This window comes from Harpia harpyja, chromosome 1 (assembly GCF_026419915.1).
Source record: "Harpia harpyja isolate bHarHar1 chromosome 1, bHarHar1 primary haplotype, whole genome shotgun sequence".
Taxonomy (NCBI): domain Eukaryota; kingdom Metazoa; phylum Chordata; class Aves; order Accipitriformes; family Accipitridae; genus Harpia; species Harpia harpyja.
Window position 1 is genome coordinate 2,108,292 of NC_068940.1, and position 24,199 is coordinate 2,132,490.

The 24,199-nt window shown below is 39.5% G+C and overlaps 1 protein-coding gene across 5 annotated transcripts in view; it reads left to right on the top strand.

Moving 5' to 3' along the window:
* Positions 1 to 281: 281 nt before the first annotated feature.
* NFX1 (nuclear transcription factor, X-box binding 1) overlaps positions 282 to 24,199 on the top strand; it is a 72,272-nt gene continuing 48,354 nt past the window's right edge. For all 5 annotated transcript variants that reach the window (XR_008236588.1, XR_008236592.1, XR_008236599.1 and 2 more), the window contains exons 1-5: positions 282 to 362; positions 8,495 to 9,544; positions 12,075 to 12,236; positions 18,556 to 18,633; positions 20,744 to 20,849. Coding sequence is in view for 1 of the 5 variants with exons in the window: in XM_052796323.1 (XP_052652283.1) it covers positions 338 to 362; positions 8,495 to 9,544; positions 12,075 to 12,236; positions 18,556 to 18,633; positions 20,744 to 20,849 (1,421 nt within the window). In the remaining 4 variants the exon portion in view is untranslated. The remainder of the gene's footprint in view (positions 363 to 8,494; positions 9,545 to 12,074; positions 12,237 to 18,555; positions 18,634 to 20,743; positions 20,850 to 24,199) is intronic.

Genomic DNA, 24,199 nt, shown 5'->3' on the forward strand with positions numbered 1-24,199 from the left:
GAAACGGGCAATTTATCGCCCGGGCTGGCATCTCCTCGCCGCCGTTAGCTCGCCTCCCTCCCTCCCCCGCAGCATCAGACGAGGCTCCCTCCCTCCCTCCCGCTGCCTGAGGCAGCGCCGCGCGCCCGCCCCGCCCCCGGCCCCGCCTCCTGCTCCCCCGCTCGCGCTCCGGGCGCCAGGGCGGCTGCGCGCTCATAGCCGCGCTCCGCCGGGGAGGGGAGGGGCAGGGGGGTGTGGTGTGTGTGTGGGCGCGCGAGCTGTGCGCATGCGCGGCCGCCGGGAAGCCGGACCGCGGAGCGCAGCGGGGGGGTGGGGGGGGTGCGTGCGTTGCGTTGGCATGGCGGAGGCGCGGCCCGGCGCAGGTGAGTGCGGCCGCTGGGGTCGGGGCGGAGGGGAGGGGGAATTCGGGGAGGGGGCCGGTGGGGCGAGGAGGAGGAGAAGGAGCCGTCGCGATGCTGCCGGTTGGAGGGGTCGCGGCCGAGCGCTGGCTGTGGCGGGGCGCGGGGCTGAGGTACCACCTGTTGCTGCCGTCCCGCCCCGCCGCAACTTCGCGGCGCCTGTGGGGCTCAAAATGGCCGGGCTGGCCTCTGCCGCAGGGCGCGCTCGGGACACTTTGCCTGAGGAGGAGGAGGAGGAGGAAGGCGCGAGCTTCTCGTGTGTGACAAACGAAGGGGAACGGCAGAGAAAATGCAAAGAGCCGGTGGGTTTTGTGGAAAAGTTGCCGCGCTCTGCCCACCCGTGCCGCGAAAACCCGCGGAGGCGGGTGTGCTGCTTGCGCAGGGCAGCCTGACCTCTCCCAGCCCCCCCCCCCCCCCCCCCCCCGGGACGCTGTGGAGCGGGGGTCTGGGAGCAGAGGCCTGGGGCTGTCTCGAGTGGGTGGCCTGGGCAAGGCCCGACGGGTGGAGAGCGGCCTGGGGACCCGGCCTGGGGTGGGGTTGAACGCCGCAAGTGCAGGAAAAGATTCTTTTCCCTTGTTTGTTTTTGCCTGCTGGCTTTTATGGTGGAGGTGCAGCTTAACTTTGGTTTTACTGGGTGTGGCTGCCGAGGAGGAGGGGGAATAGCCTTTCAAGATCCACATCCCAGCCTCACATTTAATGATTTATCGTGTATTACGGGCACTTAACGATAGAAGAACCTTTACGTAATTGTGTCTTGAGCGTTTAACTGGAAATAACACTGTTGCCCAGAGTCATTCATGATATTTAGTGTTTTCGTCACATCTCTTGATTTTCTTGCAGTCTGGGTAGACTTCTCAGGTAGTCAATGTCACTTTGGGGTCACTTGATGAGCTAACTCATCTTGTTGTTTGTAGTTAGATTTCTGCCAGGAAGAATCCTGGACTTCTGTGGCTGGAGTGAAGAAGAAAATACAAACCTCTGCTTTCGCAGCATGCGGATGTTAATTCAGATTAATGTTATCATTAGGCTATATCCTAAATAGCATCCCCTGTCTCGTCTCTGTTCTTGGCAGCCTGGCTATCATGATGGAAAAGTTTTTTGAGTTCATTTTTTGATGGGATGAAAATGGGTCCACAGCAGCCTTGTGGGAAGTGGAATGGCCTGGGTCATGGTTCAGAGAGCAGAGACTGATAGTTTCAGTAAAGAGAAGCTGGTGCACGCACATGTCCGCTGGCCTGTTTATCTTCCACGCTGTCAGGCTGCGAGTCAGTGCTGGTCCTGAAACCTTTTGTACAGTGTATATGTATTGGAATAAAGGGTCTTAAATAGGTATATTGAGCTAAAAATAGCTTTACTGAAAAGCAGTAGATTAGTCTGGATGGTACACCATTTCTACGTTTGCTTTATAATACTTAAGCTAACACGGATATTGTCACATGGCATTCAATTTTGGAGTTCATTCCTTGTTATGGTAGTGCATACTATGTTATCAAGAACCATCTCATCGGTAACTTTCGAATTGTGCTTGTGCAATATTAGGATGGGAACTGGCTTTTGCTCTGCAACTTCATGGACAGAGGGAGTGTATGATTATGAGAGCTTAAATATGAAAAATATTTCTGCTGTCAGGGTAGATCAGGGGAAGCAGTTGCGGTCGAAGAATGACAGTTTTGGGTCATGGCAGATGTGTAGCCCATCCAGGATATTTTGCCAATAGTGAACGATGCAGGGAAGGAGTATAAGAGATAAAGGGGAAGAATATAAGAAACAAGGCAATTGTAGAATGATTATTCACATTGATATACCTTCCTAGTTTCCAGCCCTGTGCACCTAGAAGGGATAGGTGGTATTTGTATTTAATAGCCATTAATGGAATTTTTTTTTCCCCCATCAGTTGCCATAATTGCTGTTGAATGTATTTTTAGCTTTTTTGCCTTCATGATGACAGCTGCGTCATTATATATGGTACAGTGCATCATTAAACTGAAGATATCGGGGAGTTGCCATAAAGCATTGAGTAGCACACTGTAAGAGTGAACAGGAAAGTGAAAACTTATAATACATTTATTCTCCTTATGCAAAATCCCATTCTGTAGTAGATACTTCTCTTAGGATGATGAAGCTACTCATGGCGAAGTTGTATTGCCCTACTTTTATATTTCTCCTATGTCATCTTGAAATGGGCTAGCTAAAACTTCATGTTCTGTTCAAAATGTGGATGCACAGAATTTGGACAGTAGCATAAAAAGACAAAAACATAGCACTATGCACCAGTATACACAGGGGGCTAAATAGCTGGAGAGCAGCTCTGCAGACAGGGACCTTGGGGTCCTCGGTAGACTATAAGCAGACTGTGAGTCAGCAATGCACCCTCTCTGCGAGGAAGGTCAACAGTATCCTAGACTACATTAGGAAGAGCATTGCCAGTTTGTCGGGGAGGTCCACCTTCCTCTCTGCCCAGCACTGGTGAGGCCATCCCTGGAGCGCTGTGTCCAGTTCTGGGCTCCCCTGTACAAGGAAGATGTGAACATACTGGAGTGAGGCCAGCAAAGGGCCATGAAGATGATTAAGGGATTGGAGCATCCCTCATATGAGGAGAGGCTGAGAGAGCTGGGGCTGTTCGGTCTGGAGAAGATAAGTCTCGGAGTGATCTTAGTGCTGTGTACAGGTACCTGATGGGAGGGAGTAGAGAATATGGAGCCAGATTCTTCTGAGTGGTAATAAGTGAAACGACAAGAGGCAACAGGTGCAAATTAAAACACATGAGATTCCATCAGAACACAAGAAAAAGGCTTTTTACTGTGAAGATGGTCACACACTGGAACAGGTTGCTCAGAGAGGTCGTGGTCTCTCCATCCCTGGAGATATTAAAAACCCAGCTGGACACAGTCGTGGGCAACTTGCTCTAGCTGACCCTGTTTAAGCAGGGTATTTGGACAAGAGGTCCCTTCCAACCTCAGCCATTCTCTGATTCTATGGTAGTGATGATTTTGCGTGTTAATCTTTCTCTAATAATTTCTGGCAAGAGTTGCGGGAAGGGAGTATATCTTTTGTTAGGTGAGCTATTAGAGTTGGAATAAACAACCAGTTTTGGGTAGGCAGATTGTTTTGCATAAAAATGGGTTGCACTGCTTGAGTCTTTAAGCCTGAAACAGTGTAACTCCTGTTTAGGAAGAAATGCAACCTTTTGTAAATCTGTGTCTTCTCCTGAAATGATAGGAAGCTGTAGGTGAATATATAAAATGATCAGAGAAGACAGAAAAGATCAAGCTTAGTGTTCTGTCAGGAAGAGGTTTAAAGCTTTCAATGCTATGGGGAAAGCCTCAGATTTCCATAATGTACCATTCCTGGGTTTTTTTGTGGTACAGTGTAATACAGGTACTGTAAGACCTGCAGGGAGTGTCTTCCCTATAACTTGTGCTTTGTGTTCAGCTGACTGGACCATTTCTTGTCTGGATGTATGCAGTGCTGACACAAACAGATTGTTGTGTATGGACTCTGTACTGTTGACTGTCTTTAGGTGAAAGAGTAGGTTATTTGAATTGCTTTAAAACTGAAGACATCTGTCCTGAAATTACCTTTGTCTTCTACTGAGAGCCAGTATATAAACAGAACATATAATCATACAATATCCTGAAGGATAGTCCCAGAAGGGGACTCACAAGGGTCATTGAGTCCAAATCCTGACTCCACACAGGACAACCTAAAAGTTAAACCAGATGTCTAAGCATTATCCAAACACTTCTTGAACACTGAAAGGCTTGGGACTGTGACCTCTTCCCTGAGAAGCTTTTTCCAGTGCTTGACCACCCTCTCACTGAAGAACTTTTTCCTAATAACTACCCAGTGTGAATTTCCCTTGACAGAGCTTTAAGCCATTCCCTCATGTCCTATCACTGCATCCCAGGGAGAAGAGATCAGCACCTCCCTCTCTACTTGCCCTCATGAGGAGGCTGGAGAGAGCAATGAGGTTGCCCCTTAGCCTCCTCTTCTCCAAGCTGAACAAAGCTAATATTCTCAGCTGTTTCTCCTAAGTCATGTCCTGTAGTCCTTTCACCATCTTTGTTGCCCTCCTTTGGACACTAATATTTTTATATCCTTCTTGTATTGTGGAGTCCAAAACTGCACACAGTACTCAAGGTGACATTATTTTTGGTTGAATTTATGGGTATCTCAATAAGAAGTGGTCAATTAAAAAATAAGTGCTTGTCCAGTCAGAAGGACTGGTACTAATCAGTGTTGTTTATTTAGTTCCAGTTTTGTATTGATCTGAAGCTTCAGAAGGAAAATAAGGATTCTTCCTATCTAGTAGATAGAGCTGAATTCATTTAAGAATAAAGAAGTACTACCTCTGACACCTAAGGGGCTACCCTGTGGACTCTTGTACCCATTATATTTTTTTCTGGCTGGACTTCTTCGATATATTTTTTTTTTCTTTCTTATATTTATTCTTTAATTACCAACTTCATACAGTCTCTGCCTAATTAAAGTATGTTGTTTAATGGTTTTTCAAAATCTAATTGAATTTAGCTTGCTGAGACCATGCTAAGAAATGTCACTTAGGCATGATGTCTTTAAGTGGCATCTTCAAATGTCATTATTGATGTCTTCATAAAAGAAAGTACCCAAATTATTAAGTTTGGCTGTACTGTTCCCCAAAATAAGCTCTGGTTTTGAAGCAGAGCTTGTACTTATTAAAATGAGACATGTACTTACTAATTTGCTTCATATTTTTAAAAGTCTCCTTATGAAATTATTTTTCTGAAGGATGGTTCACACAGACTACCTGACTTTGCCAGGGCATTCTGGCTCTGTCCACAGTCAATGCTGAAGGGGTGAATGGCCAAACAGGCATGAAAACATATAAGTTTCATATGTTTGGTTTTAATTCACATTCAAGCTCTTAGGCATATTAAAATCTGCAATGTAGAGGTTGTTTCTAAAGGTACTGTGATTTTCTTTGTTTATTTTATAGAAATACAGGCTGGAATCTAGCTTTGGAGGTTCCCTTTTTCTTGGGATTTTTGTGTATGTACTTAAAACACGTCAGAGGAAATTTAAGTCAGTGTTACCTACTGATTACTACACTTGTATATGTGTTTTGCTGTTTCTTGTCTTGGCTGACAGAAATCAGTTTTAGTAGAACTTACCACTTCTTTGGAAATTTTTTATGATGTAAAAGCTGACAGTAAGAATAGGAATCCTGTTCCTGGGTGATATAAAAAGTCCTAATGAATTATTCATATTTTGGAGGTGCTTTTAAATATCTGAATCCTGGTTTCCCATCTGTTTCTTCAAACTTAATAGATTATTTGGAAAGTGCTTTCAAAAATATCGCTTCCACAGCTACATTTCCAGTCCTGGTTATGCTTCTTGGAGGCCATGCTCAAAAGTCAACTTGACTGTATTTTAGAAAACCAGCATTTTAAAGCCATGTCCAGCATGTTTTTATGTCAGTATAAGATAGTATGTTTTAATGATCTACAAAATATACTTAGCAAGCTTATTTACTGCGTTCATTTGAAAGCCCTCTGCAGCAATTTGTTTATAATTCATGCATACGTTTTACATACCACATCTCATAACCGAAGAAACAATGGTCTTTAATGATAGAATATACTTTTTAGAGGCAAGCTGTGCGATTTTTTGAAAAACATGTTTTTATTAAACATTAAGAAGCTATTTGGTTTACCTTCTTACATCTATCCATCAGACTTTTAAATTTTAGGGTGTACAAAAGAAATCTTCAACCAACTAATAAAATGAGTTGTTTCAAATCAGGTTTGTATGTAATTATAGGATTGCATCCTGTCTTCAAATCATCATACGTGAAATTCTATTTTAAGTAATCTATACTGAATGAATGCTGTTTACATTATAATGTAAAAGGACTACAATTTATGTTTGTAGTCCTCTTTATTAGTGATAGAAAAGAAACTGGCAAAACAGTGGAAAAACTGAAAGTGTAGTTGTAGAAAGTAAAAAGGACAACTTTATATTTTGAGTTCTTTACAGGATACATGTGCTAAAATGAGAAAGATAGAATGTTTCCAGGGAAGCTGCTTGCAGTCCAGATTCTTTCAGATATATAAGCCTAATATTTTGGTCCTACTAGGTTCTGCAGTCCTAATGATAGAATAGGATATTTCAGTTAGAATGGACTACAACAATCATCTAGTCCCACTGCCTGACCACTCCAGGGCTGACCAAAAGCTAAAGCATGTCATTAAGGACATTGTCCAAATGCCTCTTAAACACTGACAGGCTTGGGGCATCGACCGCCTCTCTAGGAAGCCTGTTCCAGGGTTTGGGCACCCTCTTGGTAAAGAAATGTTTCCTCACGTCAAGTCTGAACCTCCCCTGAGGGACGCAGCTTTGAGCCATTCCCACGTGTCCTGGCACTGGGTACCAGGGAGAAGAGCTCAGCACCTCCCTCTCCCCTTCTCCTCCCCTTGAGTTAAGATTGATTCTTAACTCAATCCCCAGCTGTTTTGAAAGACCTCTCTCTGGAGTTCTGATTCTATTGTCTCAAAATCAGGTTAGTATTACAGGTTTGAAAAAAAAAACACAAAACCCCAACCAACAAACTACAAACACTTTGTATTTACCATTTGTATCTAGTGTAATAATAATATGTATTCTATAGCATAGCATATAATAATATAATATGCTATGCTATATTAACAATGTATACTTTATTATAATATTAACATATACTATAATTCTAATACCTCTTAATATATTATAATATATAACAATACATAATTATATATATTGTCTTTGCAAAGACAAGAAACCAAAGTGATTTCAGCTGAGTCTCTCTTTAAAAACAAGTATGAATTAGGTTATGTGTTTAAGAACATCCTTAAATGTAATTTTAAATTCCTAACTTTTAGTAAGCTTAAAGCTTCACTTCCAAAAGTTGTATGTTATATTTTTTATTTGGCCACCAAACACCTCATAGTATTTATGACCATTCCTAGAGGTTTAAAAATACTCTTTCATTTGAAAGTAAATGAAATTCACTGAAAAAACCCCAAACTTAATGCTTGGAAGTGTTCTGGTTCGTTCTTCCCTTCAAAATGTTAATTTCCACAGTCTTTATTGAAAAGTTAAAATAATAGGTAGTTGAGAGACCAGATAGCATCAGCCTTTTGGAGAGTCTCTTAGGTTCATAGCCCAAGTGCTTGATTCTTTCTTCGAATTGTTCCGAACCAGGAATAAACTTCACCTGCCCTGCTGTCAGAGGTAACCTACCTAATCTGTAAAATGGGCACTACCCCCATGAGATTTTAGAAGCCTCTTCTCTTTTTTACACTACTGTGTAAGACTTAACCAATCTGCCACAGCCCATTAAACTGTCCCTGATATTCACCTGATAATTCCTGTTGCAGGCAGGCTCTGCTGGCATGATGTGATATGAAATTGAGCAACATAGGATTTCTAACATGCACCTCTTTCTTTCATCTAGAGACACAGAAATGATAGGAGACCTCCCAAATAGAAGCATAGTTCATGTTGATGGCCTCATAACAGAAAAATAATTTTGTTAGGCTGCCCTGGGTAGTCCCTCTTCCATTTAATATGTCTATACGTAGAACAGTGTAATCAGAGTTCATGCAAGCATTTAGTATTGCTACTCTTTGGCTGATGGATTTTAATTTATATTCAAAGTTCTGTGTAATATTAAAATCTCAGATGTAGACATTGTATTTAAAGGACCCCTTTTTCTTCAGGTTTGTGTGTGTATGTAAACATGCTAGGAAAAACTGCAGCACATGTTAAGCACTGATTATCACACTTGCATGTCTTGTATACGTACGGTGCTGCTTCCAATGTTTTCTTCACCTTATGTGTTTATATTCTTATCTTAACTCTGGGTCATCACAGTCTTTCTCTGAAGATGACAAGGGAAGGTAACTTCCACAAAGCACTGTATGATTCAACTGTGGTTTCTGGAAACTTGTTTGCAGTTGTTTTGTCAAGTGTGGGATTGATTGAACTTCTGGGCCTTTGCATGCATGGTAATTTTGCTGAAAAGAAATGTTTACTGTTTAATAGTCTTACACGTATGTTTTTATTTTTTCACGTTTTAGGTGCATTGAATTTCCATCCTGATGCTGCTGATTCCATTCCAGGAGAAAGACAACCTACAGATATAAACTGGGTAAATAAAGATAGGAAAGACTCTAACAGTAATCAGAATAGAAGTAATTTACCATTTCCTAGTCTGTCTTCTGAAAGAGGTACAGATTATGAAAGCTCTTCCACAAAGCATCATGGCTTTTCTAACCCAGAAAGTCAGTATGGGAATTCTGAAGACTTCCACCAATATTTTGGTACCGGTAAAAGTTTGAAGAATCGCAACTTGCAAAGCCAGAGATGGCACAGATCAAGAAACGATAGCACATGTACTAGAAGTAAGATAAGGCAAAGTACTGTGGATGCTGCTGCCGGTCCAGGAATTTCTGATGCTGCAGTAATACCTGGGAGAAGAGCACCTCCTAGGGGATACAATGACTTTCTCTCCTCAGAGAGTGACAGGGAGGTACCTAATGCAGATAGCAGAGGAGCAAAGCCAAAGAAAACACATGTGATGCATGCATCTGGAAGGGGTTTCAGGGAGAAGGGAAAGCAAGTACATGACCGGGAAAAGAGAGTGAGCTCTAAACAGAAAGTAGAGCTGTTTGAAAATGTTCCGTCTTTGGATATGACTCAGTCTGACTCTTCAGAATCATCTGTTGGAAAGGCATTCTGTGATGCACCTGTCGGTAGTGGGGATGAGCAGAAAGGCTACAATTACGTAAACAAAAGATATCCCCGGAAGCCTGTGTGGAATAAACCCCCAGTAGAAAAGGAGTGTCAGAAAAGACATGATTCTCACCGTAGTAAAAATACAAAAGTAGGTAAGAAGTCTTCTCTTGCATATACGCCAAAAGATAAAAATGAGAGGAAGAAAGAGCTCTCTGTTCACAAAAATGATGAGAACTTGACCAGTGAAATCAGGCATCAGTTGTCCGATTCTGTCAGATGTAATGGAAGGAAGTTCCTTCTGAAGGGGGATCAGGCACCTGCACTTCATTTCAGCTGGACCCAGTACTGGAAAAAGCAAAGTGATGTACCAAAAAACAAAGAAACTCACACAGGTAAGCTTCCTAGATTGTCCTGTACTCCTGTATTAAAGATACAATCTTGAGTAGTTTAAACTGCCTTCACATTTGACTAGCTGAAGGACCTTATTATTTCACATTAGGTCAGTATCGGTTTCAGAGGGTAGAATTATATGTAAATGTGTGGTTTCTGAGCGGGGAGGTGTCCTGTAAGTTTACTAGGGAAGAACAGATTTTGTTTATAAAGTTGTTTTTGTTTTACTACCAAACTGCAAATGATGGCCTTGTTAGGCACCATGTTAAAACATGTATGTTGCAGGAGTGGGGAGTAAAATTCTGAGCATTCTGAACAATGGGACTTGGAGGGACAATCTTAAAACTTTTTGCAGAGTAAGTTTTCTCATGTTTTATGTAGCAGTAGGAAAATGCCAGATAGAGGAACTCTATTCTGCTCCTAACTGGATTTTTTGCTCTTTTTTTTTTTTTGCAACGGTAGTATCAAAAGGTAATTAGAAATAGAGAAAGTCTCTGGATACTATTTTGGGAAGTTGAGAACAGAAACAAGTGCCACTGACAGTGTAAAGCAGACCCACAGGTTTTGACTGTTGGGAGTGAATTTTGTGCCAACTCATACCATTAGGGACTTAAAACATTAAATGGAAATCAGCTGAATCTCTTCAGTGCCATGGTGCTAGTTTCTGTTTCTAGACAACCTAGGTAGCTTTTTCTTACTGCTTTAGATAAGCTTAACTGTGCACTGAGAAAATAGTCTCATGTTATTCATAGCACCCAGCAGAAGTCCTGTTTTCTTTCAGAGGCAATAAGGAGAGATTTTTATTTTTTTTTTTTTGGTCCCCTTCCAGTTGAACAAACAATAAGAATTATATTTAGTTGGTTTTTACAAAGCATCTCAACCTGATCTCCTGCTGCCAAGAATGATAGAGAGGGGTAGACTAGTTCTTGTTACCTTAACTGTGGTATTGAATCTTTTGAAGATTTTTGCATCTTGGTGTCTCTTCTCTTTCAGAGCTGAGAAAGCAGTAGCATAATCAGGAAGCATAAGATAGCTCCAGTCAGAAGCTTTGTTCCCTTAGGAGAAGCTCAAGGATCAAGATCTTCCTTGATCCTTTCTAACTTAAACACATGCACTTTGATGCTCCGGGGTTCTACTTGAATCATAAAATTAAAGATACCTCAGTCTTTCTCCCAGCATTATTATTAAATGAAAAACATCATACGCAATAAGCAGGAAGAGAAGTAGTAATCTTTTACAGGGAACTTAAGGAACTTCCCCCTCCAAAATGGCAGTCTTTCTTTGCATGCTTTAGTTGGGAGCTATTTTGGAAACACTATCTGCCACTATTTTCAGGGGACTTAGTCTGTGCTTTTTAACTATTTATGGGACAGCTATCCTTTCTGAGTATGGTATAGCTTTAGTCTTCTGGAGAAAAGAAGTATTTTTTAAGTGGGGATGCTTTCTTTGCAGCAGGTAATATTCATGGGGTACTGAAAACAGAAATGACTGTTCATTCTAAAACTTGTGGTGCTTGATGCAGCGGGGTTGGAAAAGCAGCTTGAAAGTGCTTATATCCTATTAAGGAGGGGAAATGGTGTTAACACTTCCAGGTTTCCAGGCATCCATGGGCTTGCTTTCAGTCATGTGTGGTCCAAGCACATTTTGAATTGATAGTCATTTTTCTTTTGTTATTTTCATTTTTTTGTCCTTCATTATGAGTTCTAACTTCCCTTGTATTGGCACCATCTAAAAATGGTACATTTTTACACTTTATGCTTGTAATTAAGATATTTTAAAATTCTGTGGGCATAAATCAAATAGCATTTCTAAGGTGTATTTGGTAGCCTTACTGCGATGGGGGAGTTAATCTGGTGGAACTGAAGTTATGTGGTGCCTTTGTTATGGTTGCACATCTAACTATGTTTTCAGGCTGTTTTGTCTTTCATGTGGAGTTCTTGCTTTATTTTCAAAGTATTTTTTCCATGTTGTTTCATATGGCTCAAAAGGCCCTGTACTTTGACTATTGTTTCCCAGTAATTCCACTCCTAAAGCAGTCAGTTTGAGGGGTTTATTTCTGTAATCTAGGTACTTCACTGTTAATATTTGTTGTGTGGTCTTCCAGGAATACTCGAGGATGGGAATTAAATTTAGTTTTGGCTGAAACTTCTGTAGTTAAGCGCTTTAAGATTTTTGGTTTAAACTTTATGCAAAAAGGTAAATTTTCTGTGTAAAGTGATGAGTAAAGTCTCAAACTTCTGCAAAGTTTAAAACTATTAACTAATTTGTAAGATCAGAATGATTGCTACTCATCAACAGGAATTATTGTTGCCACTTTTATGGGAATCTCATACTCCTTTTCCTGCTCTGAAACTAGAGACATGCATACTGAATATCAAACTGGAATCTTCTGGGATTAAACTAATACCTTGCTTATAGCCACACAGGAAAAATAAGTTCTGTTATAATTTAAATGAAATCTTGGCATTTCACTTGAATTTTGTTTCTCAGCTAGCTGATGTTTCATGCACAAATAATATATTTTATTTTCAGGGTCGTTGATTGAACAGCTGACCACAGAGAAGTATGAGTGCATGGTATGTTGTGAGGTAGTCCGAATAGTAGCCCCGGTGTGGAGCTGCCAGAATTGTTACCATGTATTCCACCTGAATTGCATTAAGAAGTGGGCACGATCACCAGCTTCACAAGCTGAAGGTTGGTATTCTCTCTTGCACACACTTTCTCTCTCAAATATATATAATAGCAAAGTTCATGTGTTTCTTATGTTGGAAAGCTACTTATAAATATTGTCTAAGGTAACCAGTAAGCTGTGAACACAGCAAGTTTTAAATAAAAAAAATTTTTTTCAGTGTTCTTTGGATGCTTTGTATAATTCTCTTAATTGTTTTGATTCTTTCTAGTATTCTAGCTAAAAGTAATTTCCAGGTTTGGATAGATAAGTGTAAGATCACTCTGAAATCAGTGCATCAAGATGCAAAGCTCCACGGCTGTGTTTCTACACACCAAGAAATGTCTCATCTTCTCTCTTCTGTGCTTGGCTGAGCAGTCAAACATAAGCAGCACTCCAAGCATTAGTTGTCTGCTTTTAGTCAACCACTTCTTAGTTCTGTTCTCAGATAAAGTACTCCTGAAATGTCACAGATGCCATGCAGTGAAATGAAATTCAGAGAAGACAGAAAGCTTCTGCCTTTGTCATTAGCTTAAACTGTTTCAGATTCTTTGTGTTATACCACTTTCTGAAACTCTTATACCACTACATTCTGCTTTTTGAATGCCTTGGTGTAAGTTAAGGCTGAATTGCAGCTTCTCTGCTGTGTTCAGTTGTGTGATGTAGACACACTCTGAAGACTGTAATGTTAACCTTGAAGTAGGTTAATTTCTCCTGTACCCTGCTTGTTTAGCATTTACCATTCTTCATGTCTTTCTGTCTCTCTCTGGGCAGACTGAGGAAATGTAGTCTGTCAGCTACTTCCAAATGTTTGAGAGAAGTTCTTACAGACTGTAAATCTCTTGCAGAAAGGATTAGTTGCAAGGTTCTTGGATTTCTGAAGATGCATAGACAGACTTCTGGGTAGGGCTGGTCATGCTTCATATTGACAGTAGAAAGGAAGTTACAAGTATCAGCACAAGATTTGAAACATAAAGGCATCGGAATGTTTGAGAAAGGAACAGATTTTTGGATAAGACTGAGATCCTAAGCCAAACTGAGAATGACTGCAGAGAACCTTTATCTCCTAGCTGCTTTTCTGTCACCTTCTGTGGGGCTGATTTATCTCCCTGAAACAGCTTATTGCTCGATCAAAAGAGTATCTGCTTGTGTAAGGAAGGTTTTGCTTATCTGTCAAGACAGTGACCTTAGATGCTTGAATCCTGACCGCATTTCAAATACCCATATCTTTTGGCCATTTGCTTTTCTTGTAAGAATTTGTGCACTAAATATGTTACTGTATCCCATGTATGAGAGAACTTGAGCTAATCATTAATTAAAATTAAAGGTGGTAGCCTCAGTAGAACTGATTCCACAGCTCCAGTAAGGACACTGATGCATATTTCATGACCTGCAAGGCCCTGCTACCCTATCTTGATTAGAACTTGTACTTCAGAGTGTATTTGTTTTATGTTAGGTTGTTTCAACGTAGATTCTACTTTTTAGGCTTTGTATAATGTTGAAGAATTCACTAGAACGCTAGCAGTAATTATTGTCTATAGACAACAGAGAAGAGAAATAGGATGCTGTAATCTACCTAACTCGGTAATTGGCTGTTTTTCTGGAAGAGGAAAAAAACCTGTTTTTTTTCTGGACATGATTTACTTTAAATTTGCTTGATTCTGCAAATGTTATAATGAATTTCAAGAAATCTTATCTAATCTCAGCACCCAAACTTTTCACTGCTACATTTCACTTCCAGCCTAGCGAGAATATTTTGTTCAGAAGATCAGGTTTGAGCGTTCATTCTTTTATGTTTTTGAAGCAACTGAATGTTTTGGTGAGAATGTCCCTCCATTTGGGGTCTTACAGCAGCTCTTATTTCTATCAAGCATAGTAGGAGGCTGAAAGTATGTATGTGCACATAATTTCTCACAGTTTTTTGTGATCATAGCATTGTATCGGAGAAATCCTGAATACTTGGATGAAGTAGATAATGTCCTTGGTGGGGTATCTTCTCACATTGTTCCATCTTCCAGATCAATAGTAATGGGTATCTGTTACGAGGGAAAAGCAGGTGCAGATCCTGCAGGGATGAGGCACAACACTCACCAAGTGAAAGCTTTGGCTTTAATGAAAGGGTAGCATTACCACAGTGGGAGCCCCAGGACACCAACGCTAACCAAATGGTGACCCAACGCAATGGAACCCTGCTCGGGAGTGAAGCTTAAAGGAATGCACCGCAGGGATGGATAATAAAACTTGTGCCGATTAACATGTTGTACATACGCAATGTTCTGTTTTGCTCATTAGTGAACTTGATGATGTAATGCAGGTGCTGTTCTCCAAATTCTGAGATCTGCAGCTGGCTGTCAGGTTAGCACACATGTAAAGGTGGGTGCAGATGAGGGGGGGCAAGTGAACTATCCTGGGTTACCATGTCAGTGAGATAAGATGTGATTGGGACTCTACATGCTTGGGTGGGAAGAAGCAAAGAACTCTCCTAGGTTACCATAACAAAGTCTTCTCGCAACCTACGGTATCTCTCTTTTCAGGGACTCTTTCCGATGTGTTTTACTGAAGATGTCTTCCCTCAGAGGCTTCTTTGCCTTCTATTGTCTTGGCAGTCATCTGAAAAATGACTTTTAGTTTGGCCAAGCCAGGTGAAAGAATCTCCTGATTTTCTGTGGGGAGTCATAGGACATTGCTCTGTTCTTGCTCTGCTTACGTTAGACTTGTGGTTGACGTCCAACATTCAGTATTTCTACAATGTAGACTGTCAGCAGCACTCAGAACTAGAGAATGGATTTTCATTGTGTATTGGAGATGTCCTGGTCAGGAGGACGTGCTCTGCTAGGCATCGCTTTGCCGTTATGTGGAAAGATCCTTTTCTGTAAGGAAGAACATAACTTCCTCCTGAGGAAGCATTTTTACTAACAGTTTGAATTATGTCTTGGAGGAACGTGGCCTTTAGAAATTGCACAGCTAAGGTCAATCTGACAAATATACCTGCATTATGCACAAGATCTTTTATAAAGGGGAAATTGTTGTCTCTTGCCCCCTTCCTTCTTCTGCTTCTTTTAAAAACTGATGCTTCAATGGTGTTTGACTTGTGCCCTTACATTGATGGAACAAATGTTTAAGGCATTTGCTCCCCTCTTTGCAGGGAAGGTAGTTTTACTGATATTTTCATTTTGGTTGGAAGGATTGGAGATATTTGAGTTATTACAACTGTATTCTGCTCCGTGTGCTACCCCTGCCCTCCACTTCCAGATGAGCTAGTGGTCTGTACCAATCCGATACTGGCCTCTAAGATGGCTTCTGAGTTTCAGTGGTCAGAATATGAATCTACTTGCTTTTTTTTTTTTTTTCTTCTTTTTTTCCTTCTTTTTTTCTTAAGCCCTGCTGTTCACGGGCTGAAGCCATTCTGTGTGCCTTGGATATTACATAAATGTTGTCATTTTTTTGTTACTGGGACAAAAGTTTTTGATTGTGTCTGGCTGAGAAGTCAAAGCAGTAATTTATTCGGATACAGATTATCTCATTGGAGAACTGCATAAGACCTTTTAGAAATGGTAACATGAAACTGCCAGTGTTGATTCTGGTATATTGTGCTAAAGTGACTGAAATCTTCTGTTCAGAGTTATTTTGATGTACCTAGCATTGTATATATGTTGAAAATTTCTGCTGTACTGCTGCCTTTGGAAACGTGGCCTTTTAGCATTCACTCTTTATTCCAGCAGATGTGTTTGGATCCTTTCTTATGTAATCACCTGTGACTCATCTAGGCAAGCATGTAAAGAGGAAGGTTGCTTGTTTGAAACTGCATGTAAAGATCCCTAGTCTGTATATATAATTCTCAGCTCTTCCTACTCAAGTTTCTTTTGAGCCCCTTAATCCTTTAGGATGCTGGAAACTGAGGAGAGTGTTCACTGTGCCTTTATGACAACAGGTATGCAATAGGAAGGGCAGGGTTTGGGGCATGCTACCACAGGTAAAGATTTTTGTGTCTGAAAGTGCTACACATAGGGACGCTTGCAGTATGAAAGTGTATGGAACAAATTTTGGTAAATAATTACAAGTAAGGAATCTTTATCCCAGAAGGAGAGGATAGCAAATACTAAAACAATCTCTAGTAAACGGGAGTAAGGTGTGTTGATTTTGCTTAGACAACTGTCCTTTTGGTGTCTTTGGTTGGAATTCTGCCTACTTCGCTCCTATTCATGAGAAGATTGATGAGAATGGAATGTTCATTCTGTAGGATCATCCTCATTCTCACTTTCTTCAGTAATCAGGGTTTGTAAGGAGTGGTTACAGGACCACTCCTTACAAATGTGGATGTCAGGAGTCATCCTACTGTCATTTTATCCTACTGTAATTGCACCTGAATCCAGGAAGAAAACTTTTATTTCTTGTATCTTTGGAGGAAAGCAACCGTGCATGTTCCTTGTGGGTGGAATGTAGTTATGTCTTAGAGGAGCAAAGGATAATGAATGATTAAGAAGAACGAAATATATCTTGAAAGGCTGTTTTGCATTATGAAAGGTCGCTGTTTTACAAGGACCTTCACTATACTCTAGAGATACTGTTGCTTGTAGGGGACTAGGCATCCTGCTCTGGGAGAGATGTTGATAGGAGAGGCCTTCTGCTGGCCTACTCAAGCTTTGATGATAGGCTTACCTTCACAGCTTTTGAAAAATGTAACATGGAATAACGATGAAAGAAATTGTTGCTGCTGTAACAGTTAAGTATACTGTATGAAGGAATCCCTTAGGGTTTAGTACGCTAGCTTTGGGAGGAGCCACATAAGGTGCTGACAGCTTCATCAGCAGATACCCCTTTCAGTCCCCTGCTGCCAGTTTTTACCTGTAGCTTTTAACGCTTCTGAGATGCTTCTTTCTGAGATGTTTCAGTTTGTAGCAGTCAAATAAAAAAAAAAAAACCAACAAAACTTGGTCAGGAAATACAGGTTGGTCTTGAGCACGAATATGAGAGTTTACTCCTTGTGCTACTGTCCTACAGCTGCTCAACCCATAACTGTACAGCTCTCTGCAGCAGTCTTGGTGGCACAGTGATCTGAACTGGGATAACGAGGGGTATGAATAAGCACAAAATTTTGAAAAGAATAGATGTGCTTTAGATTTGCATTTAGAATCATAGAATCATTTGGGTTGGAAAAGACCTTTAAGATCGAGTCCAACCGTCAACCCAACACCACCATGCCCACTAAACCATGTCCTGAAGAGTGTCAAGGCAGTCTATAATCTGGATCATTTCTGGTGTGTGAAGATCATTACCGTTGTGCGTTATGATGGTTAACATAAGAAGTCTCCAATCCAATTGATAGCATAGCGAACCTAGGTGTGCCTGTCATTGCAGTGCAGTTGTCTTGTCATACATAGGGTTTCCTGTTTGCAATCCCTCCTGCATTCATAACATGAAAAATATAAATCTTGGTCAGATTTCTTCATCGCGAAGAACAGTTCTAAAATCACAGCTTTATTAATTTACCGGCACTGAATTGGTTGGTTAAGAGAGACAGCAAGAGCTAATGAGTTTATACATTTTTATTTTTATATCTATCTATACAGATAAAAAAAAATCTCTCCCCTCCCTGCCCCCCTTTGTGTTCAATAGTGCTCTCACACTGGTATCCTTCATAGCCAGATATATACTACATTTGGGAAACATCTTCATGAATGTCACTTTCCTTATGCTGACGTTCTTTACTGCTAACCAACACTCTCCTGAAATGCAGAAGCAAGAAAACTACAATTTAATAAAATACCAGCTTGAAAAATAATGTCCTAGTCAATAGCTAGGTATTGTCACCTTTAAATTAATTAAAAGTAGATTATTCTGGTTTATATAGCACTAATCTATTCTGGACATGAAGCAATACTAAATTGGTCTTCCACAAGATGTGTAAACTCATAACATGAGAGGATAACAAAAAGGAAAATACAGGTGGTGCTTAAGACTGTAGGTAATTGTATTTTTCTCACCAATTTCCCACACTTTAACACTTTTTTTCTCACATCTTTCGATATGGTGAAGACTTTATATTCTGGTAGAATGTCTTATAACAGGGTACATGATAGTAGAAAAAGTGCAATTTTAAAATTTGTTCTTGCTTCTATATAAAGTTGGAGCTTGGTCAAATGAAGGACCACTTCTGTGTTTATCTTGATACTGTATAAAATGCATTTTTATTAACCTGCTTTCTCACCACTTCTGACTAAATGGAAAAATTTAGTTTGGTTGCAGCTGTGGTAAGAAACAAGGCAAGAGCACTTATTCAAGGTTTGCAAATTAGCTCCTTTATTTACTTCAAGTAATTTTTATCTTTAATTTTTTTATCTACAGATGGTAATAGTGGTTGGAGATGTCCAGCGTGTCAGAATGCTTCTACGCAAGTTCCTAAAACTTACACTTGTTTCTGTGGTGAGTTTCTTGCTGGCTTTTGCAAAGAAAAACAATTTTGTCCTTTTGATTCTTTTTTTTTTTTTTTTTTTTTTAAATTTGAATTCTGATGTTGCTGCTTGTTTGCTACATCCCTGAAATTTAACCCTGTTTAACACTTTATTGACACTGGAAGGTGGCTGTGCAGAGAATCACACATATGTTGCTTAAAACATTTAATCATAAGTGATAAATATTTTCCTATCACTATGTAAAAATAGTGATTTTTATAGACTAATGGTAGAATTGGGCTGCTATCCTACACGTTTTCCTTCTGTAGAAGGACTGAAATAACTTGCATGTATTATGTCTCTGTGGCAAGACACACCACAATAATACACAATTAAAGCATACAACTGTCTAAACCTTTAAATTGACTTAGCAATTTTGTCATTTATGTTGATCGGGGACAAATAAAGATTAAATAGGAAATAATATTCAGACTTTTCAGACCTTTATGTAGATACATCTTTAATAAGAGGTAAATGAAGTGAGTACAACATTTACTAAGCCATAAGTATATGACAAAAAGGGAGAAATTATGTTACTTAATTGCATATATTATGTTACTTAATTGCAAATAAATTTTGTTTGGGATTTACACTTTTGAAATTTGTGTTGATTTCACATGGCTTTCCCTTCCTTAAGTCAGAGTCACTGGGAAGTTTCACCTCACTTTCTACAAAACATAATATTCTGGAATTGAGACAGGAAGTGGGAGTCAGTGAACTTGCCCTAAAGAAACTAGATTTATGCTGTAATAGGTAACAATTTTATCTAAAGTTCCCTTTATTTAAATGTGTTAGTGAGTCAGTTAAGAACAGTGCAGTGCAGGTGAGACAGAGTTTTGGTGTGACAATGTGTGAAATCTTACAAGTATAGAGATAATAATTCAGTTAGAATGAATGTTTTGATTCCAGTTGAAAATTACACTTTAAGACAGGTTGTCCATCTGTTAAATAGGAAAGAAAATCTGCCTAGTTTTAAAGACTGTTTCATAGTTTTGGGAGATCTACAATAGGAACCTCAAGTTGTCCATAGGCTTAATATCAGCAGAGCACCATGTTGGAACATAAGACTTTAATCTTCTATACATAATTTTACATTAATGATATAGCATTTGGACATCACCAGGATTTTCCTGGGTATTCAACTAGTTTAATTGAAACTTAGGTGAATAAATGCCATCTGTGGTCTTTATTCATATTTTTCTAGCTTGCTACTTGTAGAATATGTGAAGGTGTACTAAAAGAGTTAAAATGATATGTCACCAAAAATACATTTTCTTGGTGTTTTTCATTGTTGCAACATAAATTTGTAACACTAGCTCAGTTGCTTCATTGCTAATTTAGTTCCCCTCTTGCAGAGAGCCAAATTAGGTGTGTGTGTGTTAACCATGGTAATTAACTTTAACCCTGATGATCATCTCATGCACTTAGAGCTATGAAATTTGCTAACAGTATGTCAGGTTAATTAAAATATGGTTTCAGTGCTTGTCTGAAATACAGAATACTTGAAGCTAACATACTGGATTTATCACTTCTTATTCAAGCTTTAATGTTTACATTTATGTAGAGTCTGCTTCTTTTTAGAGAAGTAACTTTTATAATTTGCCCAGTCATTTCATTCTGCCCCTATTCCCTGTCACGTTACCAGCTATATCTTATTTTCTGGGAATGGAGTCTTTTTTTTTTTTTTTTTTTTCCTTCCCCCTTCTGCATTGAGGCAGCAAGGGAGTTTCACCCTTGAATTTTCTTACCTACTATGCAGCCTGACCAACTAAGGGGGGCTTTTAATTTTCTTGTATTTTATCAGTTTAATGTAAAATACCAGCTACCTAAGTGCCTGCTGAGAGCATAGAAGGAAAGAATCTTCTGGAGCTTGATATTCCAGTGGCATGCACTTCTAAAGTTGATTATATATTAGCACTGAAAGTGGAGAAAACCACAAAATATCTTGTGTCATTTTGTTTTTCAAAGAAGAATACTGCCAATATTGAAAATATAGCTTTTTCTTTTTGGTGTGGTATTTTTCCCAAATTCAGTATTGTATTCAAGGCAATAAATACGTTTTTGTCTTTGACATGCTTTAGGTAAGGTGCACAATCCTGAATGGAATAGAAATGAAATCCCACATAGCTGTGGGGAGCTATGTGGAAAGAAGAGGCAGTGTTTGGACTGTCCACATCTTTGTAACATGTAAGTAAATATTTACTGTATGAATATTGAAATGATCCAGAGAAAATTTCTGGAGACTGTATTTGGATATTTTTTGACTGTAGGATATGCTTAGAGGTGTATTTGGTTTATAGCTCAGCTGAAACATGGAAGAAATGGAGGCTATTTTTATTTGTATTTCTAAAGTGAGTTCATAAGAGAGAATGAACAGGCAGTCCACAATAGGTGTAGTGACATTTCCATCGTATTTTAGGAACTGAACCAGCTCCCTGACTTGGTTCCAAGAACTTTCATTGAAGTAGAGAAGTTATTCTTGATATTGCCCTTTCTCCAGTATTTAATCTCATCTATTCTAGGAAACCCTTTGCAGTTGAAGTATGTGGGATTCTTTGTGGCTATTCCACCAACAGTCAGAGTATGGGAGATTTAGATGCTTATAGCTATCCACTGCTCTTTATATCTGAATTATTTATGCAGTGCCTAGCAACAGAATCTGAATTGCAGTATTGAGTTTTCAGAAACCACACACCATGTATCTACACTGCAGTGATCTGATGTGACGCTACCAGAAACAAACAAATATCATCCCCTTTTCTCCCGATACATGACATCAGAGGAACATTGTTCTCATTGCTTTGCATTAGGATGCTTGTACTTGCTCCCTCTGCCGTGTAGATGAAATGTGCAGAGTACAGAAGGTTTTGAAAGTAAGCCATTGTAATAGTTGTTGGTGGTCTAAACTGCAGCCTCCCTCTGGCTGTCTGCCTTTTGTGTGCATTGTGTTACGCTATATGCTAGGCTTGTGCGAATGATTGTCCCCTGTGGAATGAGCAGCTCTGAGAGCGATGTGACTGGTCATGTAATCTTTTGGTGGTGCCAGTTGTGCTATTCCAAGTGCTGCTTAGGTGGTTACATTATTGAAGTAGCAAGTTGAAATGGATCAAAGTGGATTAAGTTACTTGAGAATCTGTTTTCCCTTTAAAACTGAGTAAGCATCAGACTCTTGTGGCTGAGGAGAAAGAATTGGATTAAAAGTCATGGGAAAAGATTTTGATCCTTTTACTTTAATACTTTGTAAAGTGATTAGTTTTACCAAGAAAACATTGAAAATATGGGGATTTTCCCCCCGCTGTGTTCCCTGAGTAGGAAATGAGACCTTCAATTAAATCAGAAGGTGGCAAATTCAGAATGCATCGAATGCATTGTGCTAGGCAGGTCATCTCCGTGCAAGAAATTGATGCAAATAATTAATAAGATTCAAAAGAGAACAGATCCTCATACAGCTAGTAAGAATGTCTAGAGCTCTCAGCATCACGTAGATGCTTTTGGAAAGGATATTAAAGCTCATACTCTAGTTAGAGATTAGGGTGACAGCCAGGTTCAGGCAAGAAGTGTATTGTATGTGGGGAGGGTCTAATTGGTCATCATTTTCTACTTTGCAGTGTTAGACCATCATTTCTGAGGCCTTTGTCTCTAAGCACTGTCTAAAATGATGTGATGAGACATATGCATCCTACATATTTTCAGTTTGAATCAGAGCTATGTTTCCTCAGGTTTTGTGACCCTGGTGGTTATGGCTTTCAAATTATTTGGCATCTCCTTTATGCTTGTCAGGAATGTCTGAAATTGATGTTCAAATTTAAAAAACGAGCTTACAGAGATATAGCAATTCTTCAGCCTACTGTTGCCTGTAACCAGCTTACACCTATGTGTTGATCCCCTTTATACCACCAGAACAAATGGTTTTCTACTGAAGTGGTATTTTGGTTATTCATTTATGATTTGGGGGTTTGCTTCCCTCCCCCCCACTGCCCCCAACCTTGTGTATGGAATTGTTTAAATGGTTGGCCAATTCCTAACTGTATTTCCTCAATCTTTTTTTTTCTTTTTTTAAAAATGTAGATGTCATTGTGTTAATCTCCTTTCCATGGTATAGAGTTTAGTTGGATGCTTGTGTTAACTGTGGCACTAAGCTAGCCCATTTTGGTGAAAATGAGTGAGGGTAATTTACACTATTTTAATAATAAATCTATAATATTTGCTCAGATTTACTGAAATGGGTTAGTAACCATTTATATAAACAGCTTCTTGGCAGAGCTGAGGAACAGGCAAGCAGCTGTTTGAAAGGGGATTGCTTTGCAAGCCTTTTACTAGTGTGAGCTGTGGCATGCGTAGCACTTCACAAAGTGAGTTCTCTTATCATTTTTAGTTCAAATATGCTGAAATTCTTTTCGCTGTGCTAGGTTCTGCATCAAAGAAACATCTAGCTTAACCTTCAAGAAAATGTTCCTGATAATAAACTTCATGACAAACTTAAACTTTTAAGACTCTGAAGTTCTCCCTGCCAACTGGAACTATGCAAGGCCTTGAGAGCATTTGAAAAAGGTCTTACAAAGGCAGTAAATGAAATTTTCTCTCTGCTAGTTTGAATTTTAGTGTCTGGTCTTCCTTCATAGATCTTTGGTGCTCTAATCTTTTCCACAGCGGCTACTGGAAGCCCTTTTGGGCTGTCTTACAGTATCTAGTATTTTTTACTGTCAGGCAGATGGACGTTTAATTTTTTCTATGTCTAGATGTATCTATCATTACAACTTTTGTTGTTTGCCAGTTGTCTAGAGAAGCGGTAGTAAATTGTGAATTAACTGTTCCATGCTAATGATAGATAATGGAGTTTCAGTAAAAATAAGACTTCATTCACTGAACAGAAGTTAATACTGAAGTCTTTAACCTGTCTTTCTGAGTTTAGTTTGTAACACCGTTAAGATGTTTCACTTAACGTTTTGTTTAGTCCCTTAAAACAGACTAAAACTCTGAGGTATGACCCATCTTTATCATCTAAGGAGAATTTCCTGCACTTTCTGTGTGTGTCTGCGTGCTGAATGAAATTTGAATTTCTATCTTAACCGTTGTTGTATCGATCAAGTAAATCTTGGAACCGTAGACATACTATAGCTTCTGTGTAAACCAAGTTGCACCAGAGACTTTTGCTAAATAAGTAGCATGCAAGTGCATGTATCTGGAGGAATGCGTAAAGAATACTTGTTTTTGAAGTCAGAAGTTTCGTTTCAAAGGGTGGGTTTTTGCATTACTAGAATTTTTCTGTTCCTATTAACAAAATGACACATGCTTACTTAAAACTGTCTCAGAAACAAACATTATCAAAAATTGGAGATGTCTGGAAATTAATTGCATGATATCCTTCTAACAAAAGGAATCTTGCTATAAGACAGCAGTCTACTATTACAGGTATTTACGACTTAAAAATATCCGTGATCATTATAAATTGCTGTTGTGTGGTATAGTATCATCAGATAGTGTGCCAAGACTGGGCTCACGGAAGCAATGTTAACATTGCTTGAATATGACAGCGT